A 12253-nucleotide genomic window follows, 5' to 3' on the forward strand; every position below is an offset into this window, starting at 1 on the left:
TCATCCATGATCTGATGAAAGTTGACACAATGAAAGGAAGCAGATGAAATGAAGAACTTAGATCTGAGACAATCGTTTCTATTACAATCAGAACTTGGTTTTCATAAGTATATCTCATGAACTATAATGGAGGAGATAATAGTTCTAAAATAAGAATGAGTATTAATGAAAAAAAAAAAAACCAAGATTATTAACAAGAAACAACCACAGATCTTGAAAGTAAAAATATAATGGATGACTTTTTACACCTGTGCCAGAAATACTGGATATAACTGGGCGGAACTGGATGCCAGGGAATACAGTGGAATTCTCCCAAAATGAGGTAAAATGTTGGGAATATATGAAATAAAATTTAAAAGACATCTGTGGTAAATACAGAAATTTCAATGGCTAATTGCTGGTCCAAAAGTACAAAACAGTGAGAATGGAGGGGAGCAATAATAAATATACAGGAAGCAATGTTTTCTTCACTTTTCAGTGGAAGAATGGTTCCTGCCCCTTCAACCAAACATGCCACCCAGCCTGACTCTGAAGCTTTCAGTATTTTTTCCAATCATCCACATCAAAACGTGTTAGGTGAGTCTTTATGCTCAGTCCTGTTCTTGGCCCCAGGTGAACAGTACAGGAAGAAGAAAGCCATCCTCTTGCCTTGCAGTGGCTCTCAAGAGAGCTGAGAATGCAGGATCCACAGAACTGTTAAGAATCAGCAGGTCTAGCTTGATCAAGCACTTGTCTTCCCCACCCCAGCAGTTGTGGGACCTATGGGTAGAGGACAGACTTAAGATCAAGGAAAGGAGGAAGAGGAAGAATATAATTTCTCAACAGCCTCCAAACACAGGTTCTCAACCAAGAACACCACCCCTCTCCCCATCCTCCGTATCCAGGGATGTTTGAAGAGGTGTGGTAGTACCTGCTTTTTTTCTTCTTCCACAGTGATTGAGGCTTCAACTGCTGTTTAATGGGAAAGGAAAAGAGATACTAAACGTTCCTACAGTGAACAGAAGAGTCATTCGTGATGAAGAAAAATCCCACCTGAAACGCTGTTTGTGGCCATACTGCAAAACGTAAGGTCCCATGGTGAAGTATGATGTTTAAAGACCCCCGCTTCTACAACAGCCCGTGAAAAAGAGAAATGCTCAGTTGTTTTACCTGGATCCACTTTGAGACTCCTTCTGGCTACACCAGGATTCAACCAAGAGAGCCCCCATAATAGCCAAAATTATGGCACCCAGACCCAGTCGGATGAGGTTCCCCGTGGTGTAATCTCTTGATGTGGCATCTGGGGAAAATGAAACAGAGAAGAGGGTCAGCACCAGCCATAAAAAGATATCCCTTCTTCTCAAATGGATCTGCCAAGTGCAACTCTCACATACCCACTTATATTTCCTGGCCAGTGGTCAGCTGTACCTTCACTGAAGTTTTAATCACTGAAAACAAGATATTGGATTTTGTGAGAATGGTACTGGCTCTTCCTTCATCTTCTTCCCTTCATATTCCTCCACATTATCACCCTTCTTTCATTTATTTGCTCTTTATCTCATTTCCATCTTCCTGCGTTTCCTTTTTCCTTTCTCCATCCATATATTAGGAATTCATCTTAGGGAGCTATGCAAAAAAATCAAAATTGCCCCACAGAGCCCTGAAATAATTCAGTGGCTCCATCTGCGTCTCTCTTCATAGAATGAAACCTTTTTGCAGGTAATGAGCTTAAGAAAGTTTGAGCTGAGGAGCTAAGCTCCTGGACCACTGTGCGTTTAATTGCAGCTTCACTCAACAGGGGCTGAAGGTTGGCATTGGCCCTGGTTCCTAAAGAGAAGCCCGCATTTATATCATCCCACCTCGTGCATCCCAATTAGTGCAAAAGTCATCTCCGAACCCATCAATAACAATGTTCCCTGAAGACAAAATCCAGAGGGAGAAATACATAATGAAACCACCGTGATCAGGAAACCCTCTCCACCTCACAGTACTCACCACACTGACTTTTGTTTCTAACCATAAAACATTCACTGAAATCATGGGAACTCAACAGCATAAAAGAAAATGTACAAAGCTGAAAACGTAGAGTGTGTAGCAGCCAGTGGAGCAAAATTCTGGCAGGAAACAAGATAACGTCAGAAGAATTTTAACAGTAAGTGCTGTGAGATGTGAAAAGATATGGCATCCATCACCCCAAAGCAGGAGGCTGTGGGGATGCCACATTCTGGGAACAAAAAAGAGCTGTTGGGAATGAAATCACTATCACCAAGATCAACCAACACTGAGAGACGCAGAGAGTAGTAGAAGGGATTCTAATGAAGGCAGGATTGATCATTTTGAAGAACAGCTTGAGAAATTATCCAAACATGCAGAACACAAAAAGGCAGAAGAGTGAAAATTAGGAAACAAAAGATGTTAAAAAGAGATGATAGTGCAAGTGGTGTAGAAATGAGAATCCAAGGATAACAGATCAAGGATCTCTTGTTTAAATTTTTTTTTAATTCCTAAAAATCATGTAAAACTTTACCTGTCACCCAGATCACAAGGTGATCACTGGGATGTGAGGCCCAGAAAGGACCTGTTGTCTGGTAGTAGACACAGCTGTACTGCCCAGTGTCATTGACTGTCACATTCTGAAGAGAGAAGTTTGTCTCCCGCTCTGCTGGACCCTGGAGCAGGATGGGCATTGGACTTCCTGCCTTCAGTAGGGCAAACATTTTAGGCCCAGTCTCAGAGTCTGGCTTCTGGCACTGCAGGGTCACCTTTTCTCCTTCAGTCACCTTACCCCTTTGGTGGGCGTGGAGGGAAGGTTTAGGAAAACTTCCTGGAAGAAAAGGGAGGCTCCAAGGTCATGGGGAGAAGCCTGGCGTCCCCCACTCACTTATGTTCTTCTGGCTGGGGGTTCCCATGGAGTGTGGGGAATGACAGATGCCTCATCTCACCCTCTTTCTGCTCTGACTCCAGGAAGGAGATTCTCCCTCCTGTCAGCCCTGAATAAAGCCAAGTTTGTCAGCTCCCTGCCTGTCTTTCTCCATCTCCCCCTCCCCAACGGCACTGGAGGTGAGAACCCCCGCCCCCTCTTGCTCTGGTTCCTCCACCATCCCCTGTCTCTAGGAAGACCACGTGCCATGCTGAAGCCCCGTCCTCACCTGTCACCAGCAGTAGAAGGACATCACTGGGCTGTGAACTTACGTAGGGTCTCCCTCTTCTGTGGTATTCACACATGTACTCCCCAGCATGACTGGTTTTCAGATCAGTGAGGTGAAATTCAGCCAGGCCCTCTGCAGAATCAGGTGATTGTGAGGACTCAGTGAGGTGTCCTCCCTTTCTGAGATCAAAGTTTACATCCTTGGTAGGAGTCCTGCATCGCAGCGTCACATTACTTTTGGCCGGTACCACCGAGCTAGGCCAGGCACTGAGAGAGGGCTTGGGAAGTGAGCCTGGAAGGAAGCAGAGTGGAGGGTTGGGTTTGGTTCTCTCACCTGCTCTCAGGGAGCCCATTTAAAGAAGGGAAAGGAAAATGGGGCCTTTGGGGCTGAAGGATCAAGGAGGGTTTAATAGAAAAAACACTCGCCATCTCTTCTCCTGTCTCCTTGGGCAACACGCAGCCTTGAAAAAGAACGGTCCATGAGACATATGCACCTGTCTGGAACCTACACCATCACCTGCCTCATCACTGAGGGACTTTCCCAGGGCCTCTTGCTGAGAAGGGACCTCTGGAGGTCATGCGTTTGGGAGTTCTCATTTTCTCCATGCTGGACTCTGGCTTCAGCTCTGCCCTCAGCTCCTCCATCATTTCTCACAGAGATTGTCCTGTGCAGCTGTCACCTCCCAAGGCTCCAAGACCTTTCTTGGCTCCATCAAATTCTACAAATCCTCCTCCTCTCGGCTTCTATCCTGAGCCACTCTTAATCTTATATTTCTATTAGAACTTGTGCTATAGTTTCTAATTCCCCCTCCTCTGAGCCGGGGGTAAGAGGCATGAACCACGAAGGAGGTTGGGGAAGCTGGCGACATGAGTGTGGCCCTCACCACCTCTGATGTTATAAGGCCCTAATTAAGCCTGAGCATCTCCTGACAGTCTCATCTCTGATAGAAGAACCACCATAAGAAAGCTTCCTTGGTACCTTGGATGACATAAATTTAGACAGAACCATTTGGTTGTAATTTCTTAAAAGACTTCATAGGAGTTTATGTAACTCATACCATGGGAGACACAAGATGTCACTACCTGTGAGCACCTGGATGGCACGAATTCTGTGCTATTCACCTCAGCATCCCCAGGGTCTGTGCAGGTCCTGGCACATAGTAGGACCTCTACAAATGCACATTGACCTACTGCTGGGATGCCCCTAGTTAAATGATTGAGACATTTTACCAGGATGTGAAAAGATGCAAACTTACAATATCTTCCTTTCTTCTTCCCACCGGGTTGACCCATCCCTACCTCACAACATAGTGACCCCCACCCATTTGGTGGGGTAAGAAGTTGCTTGAGAGACAGAGGAAGCGCTATCATGGGAAAGTGCTAGCTGGACGTCCTTAGCCTTCGTCCTTAAAGGTTTCTGATCCAATCTCTGCCATTATGTATTTTCATAATGAGATAATGTCAGAAGAATTCTAACAGTAAGTGCTGTGAGATACGAAAAGCTTTTGTCTCCATCACCCTAAAGCAGGAGGCTGTGGGAATGCCACATTCTGAGAACAAAAAAGCATCGTTGGGAATGAAACCACTATTGCCAAGGTAAACCAACACCTTAAGAGATGCAGAGAATGGTAGAAGGGATTCTGATGATGGCAGGATTGATCATTTTGAAGAACAACTTGAGAAATTATCCACAGATGCGGAACAAAAAAGGGCAAAAGAGTGAAAATTAAGAAACAAAAGATGTTAAAAAGAGATGGTAGTGCACGTGATGTAGAAATGAGAATCAGAGGATGACAGATCAATGATTTCTTATTTAGTTAAAAAGAAATTTCTCAAAATCATGGCAAGCGTTACCTGTCACCTGGATGTCAACGCGATTGCTGGGCTCTGAGGCCCAGAAAGGAGCCTTTGTCTGGTAGTACACACAGCTGTACTGCCCAGTGTCATTGACTGTCACACTCTGAAGGGAGAAGTCTGTCTCCTTCCCTACTGGAGTCCGGAGTTGGATGGGCTTTGGACTTCCTGCCTTCAGTAGGGCAAACATCACAGGCACGATCCCGAAGTCTGGCTTCTGGCACTGCAGGGTCACCTTTTCTCCTTCAGTCACCTTACCCCTTTGGTGGGCTTGGAGGGAAGGTTTAGGAAAATTTCCTGGAAGAAAAGGGAGGCTCCAAGGTCATGGGGAGAAGCCTGGCGTCCCCCACTCACTTATGTTCTTCTGGCTGGGGGTTCCCATGGAGTGTGGGGAATGACAGATGCCTCATCTCACCCTCTTTCTGCTCTGACTCCAGGAAGGAGATTCTCCCTCCTGTCAGCCCTGAATAAAGCCAAGTTTGTCAGCTCCCTGCCTGTCTTTCTCCATCTCCCCCTCCCCAACGGCACTGGAGGTGAGAACCCCCGCCCCCTCTTGCTCTGGTTCCTCCACCATCCCCTGTCTCTAGGAAGACCACGTGCCATGCTGAAGTCCCGTCCTCACCTGTCACCAGCAGTAGAAGGACATCACTGGGCTGTGAACTTACGTAGGGTCTCCCTCTTCTGTGGTATTCACACATGTACTCTCCGGCATGACTGATTTTCAGATCAGTGAGGTGAAATTCAGCCAGGCCCTCTGCAGAATCAGGTGATTGTGAGGACTCAGTGAGGTGTCCTCCCTTTCTGAGATCAAAGTTTACATCCTTGGTAGGAGTCCTGCATCGCAGCGTCACATTACTTTTAGCCGGTACCACCGAGCTAGGCCAGGCACTGAGAGAGGGCTTGGGAAGTGAGCCTGGAAGGAAGCAGAGTGGAGGGTTGGGTTTGGTTCTCTCACCTGCTCTCAGGGAGCCCATTTAAAGAATGGAAAGGAAAATGGGGCCTTTGGGGCTGAAGGATCAAGGAGGGTTTAATAGAAGAAACACTCACCATCTCTTCTCCTGTCTCCTTGGCCAGCACACAGCCCTGCAAAAGAACGGTCCATGAGACATAGGCACCTACCTGGAGCCCACACCATCACCTGCCCTCATCCCTGAGGGACCTCCCTGGGGCTCTTGTTGAGGATGGACCCCTGGAGGTCATGCATTTTGGAGTTCTCATTGTCTCTATGCAAGACTTTGGCTTCAGCTCTGCCCTCAGCTCCTCCATCACTTCTAACAGAACTTCTTCTGTGCAGCTTTCACCTCCCAAGGCCCCAGGACCTTTCTTGGTTCCACCAAATGCCACAAATCCTCCTAGTCTCATTTTCTCTCCTGAACCACTGTTAGTCTTACATTTCTATTAGAACCTGTCTTATACTTCCTAGATCTCTCAGTATTGTATAAGAGGCATGAACCATGAGGGAGATTGGGGAAGCCGGGGACACGAGTGTGGCCTTCGCCCACTTCTGATGTTCTGAGGCTCTATGTAGGCCTAAGCATCTCCTGACAGTCTCATCTGTAGACAGAAGAATCACCATAAGAACGGATCCTTGGTGCCTTCAGTGACATAAATTAAGATAGAACCATTTTATTGTAATTTCTTAAAAGAGTTCATAGAAGTTTATGTAACTCATAATGTGGGTGACATAAGATGTCACTATGATGAGCACCTGGAGAGTAGCAACTCTGTGTTATTGGCCTCAACATCCCCCGTGTCTGTGCGTGTTCTGGCACATAGTAGGACTTCTACAAATGCACCTTGACTTTCTGATGTGATGACCCCGTTTAAGCATGATTGAGAAATTTTACCAGGATGTGAAAAGTTGCAACCTCTCCATAGCTCCCTTTCTTCCTCCCACCAGATTAATTCCATTTCTGGACCTCACCATCGTCACCAACATCCATTTGGTGAGTAGGGGTTTTCTCAGAGATGGAGCAAGTCCTATCACTGAGAAGAGCTAGTTAAGTCAATCTCAGCGTTTAATCTGAAAAGTTTCTTATCCAATCTTAGCCATTATCTCTTTTCATCTCTTGATACTCCAGATGGGACAAAGGTTACTGCTTGGTACCATGAAGCCAGCCTCAAAAAATCCAAATGGATGTTCCAGAAAGGAGAAAACATACGCACCTCCCCTCCCTTGTCCCATGTGCAGGTGCATTTGTAGGATACTCCAACTCAATTGTTCTTAATCTCAGCTACTCATTTTGCTCCCGTTGAGGGCAGGGCGTTGTTGAAAATTCCAGTGCACAGACCAAGCCACACACAGGCTTTGAGTCAGAATCACTTGCAATAGGACTCAGGCCCCAAACTTTCAAAATCTCCCCACATTGGGACCGGCCTGGTGGTGCGGTGGTTAAGTTCGCACGTTCCGCTTCTCAGTGGCCCAGGGTTTGCCGGTTCGGATCCCGGGTGCGAACATGGCACAGGTTGGCAAAAAGCCATGCTGTGGCAGGCATCCCGCGTGTAAAGCAGAGGAAGATGGGCATGGATGTTAGCTCAGGGCCAGTCTTCCTCAGCAAAAAGAGGATGATTGGTAGTAGTTAGCTCAGGACTAATCTTCCTCAAAAAAAAAAAAAATCAAAATCTCCCCACAAATATTCGGCCACGGTGGAGAACCACTGCTGTATGTGAACCCGGAAAAACCTTTCTCAAGACTGAAACTTAGGTATTCAAAGTCAACCGGCTTAGAAAGAAACTTCCAAGTGAAAGTAATTACATACATCTCTGACTGTTCACGACCACCCTGCCATTAATGCCCAGTGGTGGTAGATACAGTTTTGCCTGAGTGCCCAGATCTCTTTGAAATTAACATCATGCCTGTTTGTGAATATTATGGCAAGAAAGAGATTGATCTAACTCAACAGATGTTGATTAGGCCTGTGTTTCTAAGCGATTTCCTCTTTTTCCCCCATGTGAACTAAACGGTTTTGTGTCTTCGTGAAAAGGAGAAGTTACCAGGCTTTTGCACTAAAATTGCGTGGGCCAATCAAAAATATTATATTTCACTTTTTGAAAACAGTGACAGTAAATTGCCAAAATTTGAAGAGATCCAGTGTCCAGCAAAGGATGAATGAATGAGCAAAAAGTGGGCTATACATACTATGGAATACTATTCAGCCATGAAAAAGAATTAAATTCTGATACATGCTACGAGGTCCAAGGATAGACCTTGAAAACCTTATGCTCAGTGAAATTAGCCAGACACAAAAGGACAAATATTGTGTGATTCCATTTACACGACGTGGAATAGGCAAATTCATGGAGACAGAAAGTAGAATAGAGGTTACCAGGGGCTGAGGAGAAAGAGAGAAACTGGGTTATTGGTTCACGAGTACGGAGTTTATGTCTGGGATGATGAAAAAGTTTTGAGTGATGGTTGCACAGCATTGTGAACATATTTAATGCCGCTGAACTCTACATTTGCAAATAGTTAAAAGGATAAATAGTATTTATATATATTTTACCATAATAAAAAAAAGGAATATAATGGATATGTTTAAGGTATTGAAAAGGAATCTGTCTTACAGTCTGTGAATCCACAGAGAATGGAAAAAAGAAGGGTTGAGAGAGCAGACACCTGTGGACACCTGAACCCACTGGAAGCTACACCTGGGAAGCACATGACCGTGAGCTCTGGGTAGAGAGCCTGGTCTCTGAGCATCAAAGTCCTGGGAGCCGCCCTGCTTTGCAAAGAAGTGGGACCCACAGCACAGACCCTCTCCCCTTCTAATGGATCATGCTGAGTGTGCAAGGTAAGCGCCACTCTGCATAACAGGTGGAAGATTATCAGTAAATGTCAGCCTCGTGTCCTGGCAAAGCGCTAAGGGAATGGAGAGAACTCCAGCACCTCTCTGCAAGAGGCTGTAAAGTCTCAGGGACTTAGAAAGTCTGTAGGCTGTATGTGATGCCCAGAGAAAGTGGGAGTCTAATCTGACAAAGTAAAATTAAGAAAAATAAATAAATTCTGGATGGTTTGGAGCAACTCATGAGGGAATTGTGATTGGGACTGAGAAGTCAGGATGTGCTGCTGTCTTGGCTCATGGGACATTCTGGGGTCTATGGAAATTTAGGGTCTTTGCAATCCTAGTCCCTTCTCCATCAACCCCCACCTGTACGCCTCAAGACACTCAGATCCTGAACACCTTTGAGGGAGGACAGGTACCTCTTCAGAGGCCTCCTGTGCTCTGTTAGCCTGGAAGGGTTAAGAGCTTTGTGGAGCTGGGTAGACAATGGTCGGACACTCCATCAGGTCGTGTGGGATTTACCATACACTCCCAGGCCCCAGAACATCTCATCTGATGTCATCTCTGTCTTCAGCAGGACATGCCTGAGTGACAGCAGGAAGCCTGCTCAGAGGCCTCATTACTTGGAGAGCAGCAGGAAGTCCATTAAGAGAGACTCACTGTCTCTCAAAGACAAAATGGGAAGGAAAATATTAAACTTCTCATTGAAGGAGGGAAGATAAGGAATAGCTGAAAGGTGGAAACAACCCAGGTGTCCATCAACAGATGGATGGATAAATAAAATGTGGTCTATATCGAAGTAGAATGTATAGACACATGCATACCTAAGTGGAATACTATTCAGCCATAAAAAAGATTGAAGTGTTTCATACTTGCATCTAGGGAAGAACTGTGGAAGGAATTGCTGTGGAATCAATGTCTAACCAAGTAAGAGGAGAATGAATGATAAAAAGAATAACAAACTTAAAAAAAATCATTTATCGATGGGGCCAGGCCCGTGGATAAGTAATGATTAAGTGGATAAGTAGTGGTTAAGTTTGCACACTCTGCTTCAGTGGCCCAGGGTTCACTGGTTCGGATCCTGGGCACAGACGTATACACCACTTATCAAGCCATGCTGTGGCAGGTGTCCCACATATAAAGTGGAGGAAGATGGGCACGGATGTTAGCTCAGGGCCAGTCTTTCTCAGCAAAAAGAGGAGGATTGATGGCAGCAGGTGTTAGTTCAGGGCTAATCTTCCTCAAAAAAAAGAATTCTAAAAAATGTCATTTATTGAGCTTGAATAATGTGCCTCAAGTCATGCATACTTGAACCTAATTGTGAAGCTAACCCTCAAAGATGAGCAAACTTTTAAATATTGACATGTGTTTCCCAAGGCCCCACAAATAGTGTGTGCAGGAGCTGAGTCTCCAGAACATATGCTGTATTCACTACATCCATCCAGTTCCCTCCAAAAACACAACTAGATGTGTCTTCCTAAGACAAGCCTCTGACGTAAGGAGTGCTCTGGGGTGTAGCCTAAACTCTTGGGATCAGAGACTAGCGGCGATAGGAGAAAGCCAAGTGCAAATAATCACGCCAAGGCAAGTGCTCCTCCTCTGATATTTTGTGAATGTCAAGCTCTATTGGTTTCTGGAAACCAATTTATTTTGAGTTTGCATTCTAGCTCCATAGCTGGGAACATTCTGAACCACTCGTCTTTGCCTCCTCAAGCTTTTTCCAATCCCAAGTCCTTTCATACTGTCCTAGATGCTTCCATACAAAGGAGTCCATGCAAGTGACCCTCTTACGTTAACATCGTGGCTGAGAGGAACAGCATTTTTAGAGCTAAGAAGTTGTGGGTTAAAACTTTGGCTTCCTTTGTACCACTTGTGCAATCTGAGGCAAGTCACTTCACTTTTCAAACTTAGATTAATTTCTAATCTGGAAAGGTGGACCGAATTTCCTCTTACTGGGTTTTGGGTTTTTTTTTTTTTTTTTTGAATGATCAGGGTGGTATTTTCCAAATGTGGAAATGTGGAATACATCCCATTGGTGTGATGTATGATGATTTTAGGTGGAAGGAAGGATGATTAAAGCATTGCATGACAGCATGCAATCAACGCTCTCATAGCGCCTTGGATTAAATCAACAAGGAGGCCTATTTGAAGCTAGCCTCTGATGTATCTTGATCATGGCAATTGCCTGGATGGCAAAGAAATAGCAAGTTTCAGGCTCAGAAGCTTGACAAGGAACAGTATATTGTTAGACTATCCTAACATTGTTCCCCATATTCCTCATATAAAGTAAATTGCATCTACTTTATAGTTACCTACGATTCAACACTGGATTTTTATTCATAGTATTGATACAAAGTTTCTATCTTAAATACTTTTATTTAAGAAAAAAGCCTGAGTCGCTATTAAGAAAAACATTAAGCCAATAAAGTACTGGTGGTAGAGGCATTCATCAAAAGTCGTGATGTTGGAAGAAGAATAATTGAAATTTGGAAAACACTGGTTTAGAGGTCACATGTGTGCTGCAAGATTTCTGTTACATAATATGCACTCAATAAACCAAAGTTGATGTTACTCTTTCTCTTTCCATCCCCAATCCAAACCACACACCAGTTATATTATTTTCTATGGTCCCAGTGTACTGCCCCATGAGACTTACTGAAACAGAGGAGGAAAAGGAGTCTAGGGATCATAGTAGCATGTCCACCTGTTCAAGGGTCCTTCGGTTTTGCAGTCCACAGGAGGGAGAAAAGCCAGAATGGTCACAGCATCACCCCGGACTCCAGAGTGTGAGAAGTAATGACTTTTCTCTGAACTTCCAGTTCCCTCCTCCCACAGCCACTTTCCGTAAACGTGTTGATGCTGCTGATTGCAACATGTTCCTCCCATGCCAGTCTTTAAGAACTTACCTCACAGAAAATCTTCATCTGTCTCAGTCACATTTCAGCCATCAAGCAGGTAACCCCTCAAATGCTTACAGCTTGGATCTGAAGGATTCCTACTGAGAAGATGAAGGCACTCCAATGTTGAGAACATTGGAAATCCTGGGCAAACCTTCAGGTCACTAGACGTTGCCCACCGGCTAAGAACTAAGGATGTTGCCAAATGGTTTCTTTACTAACTGTGGCAGTCAGAGTTCAATTGCTAAAGAAGACTCATAGAACCCAAAAGGGTAATGCTGATGAATCTACTGTGTGTTACAGGACAAAGATCAATGTATCAGCAATATACATATAGCATTAAAATGAGGATACGCATCTCTGGCAAAAAGGATCCCCAGACATAAGACATGAGCCCCAATTTTCTCCACTTTCCAAGGGCTGCATGGATGGGCTTTCTCTCTTGGATCAGAAACCACTGCTGTGTTCACAAAACACAGAAGCAGGAAACTGAAGCCTTGACTGGAGTTTCTTATTCCATGATGGTGATCTTATTCCATGATGGTGATCTTGGTGTATTGTTGCTACATTGCCAGTCCCGATGGCACAATCCT

General features: G+C 44.9%; 1 protein-coding gene across 2 annotated transcripts; it reads right to left on the reverse strand.

Annotated features, from left to right (window-relative positions):
- Positions 1-211: 211 nt before the first annotated feature.
- Positions 212-11603, reverse strand: LOC103556202 (immunoglobulin superfamily member 1-like). Of its 2 annotated transcripts, XR_011543880.1 has the most exons (10): positions 11420-11572; positions 6029-6064; positions 5604-5894; positions 4982-5278; positions 3129-3419; positions 2507-2803; positions 1374-1427; positions 1150-1279; positions 911-951; positions 212-759 (listed from the first exon to the last, which is right to left on the reverse strand). XR_011543880.1 is itself a non-coding variant. In XM_070633360.1 (9 exons), the coding sequence occupies exons 1-8, from the start codon at positions 11451-11453 to the stop codon at positions 945-947; spliced, it is 1383 nt and encodes a 460-aa protein (XP_070489461.1). In that variant the 5' UTR covers positions 11454-11603; the 3' UTR covers positions 212-759; positions 911-944. The 2 variants fall into 2 exon arrangements, 1 of the variants encoding a protein (XP_070489461.1); XM_070633360.1 differs by lacking the exon at positions 1374-1427 and having other exon boundaries at positions 11420-11603.
- Positions 11604-12253: the final 650 nt, after the last annotated feature.

Source organism: Equus przewalskii, chromosome 9, assembly GCF_037783145.1.
Source record: "Equus przewalskii isolate Varuska chromosome 9, EquPr2, whole genome shotgun sequence".
Lineage (NCBI taxonomy): Eukaryota > Metazoa > Chordata > Mammalia > Perissodactyla > Equidae > Equus > Equus przewalskii.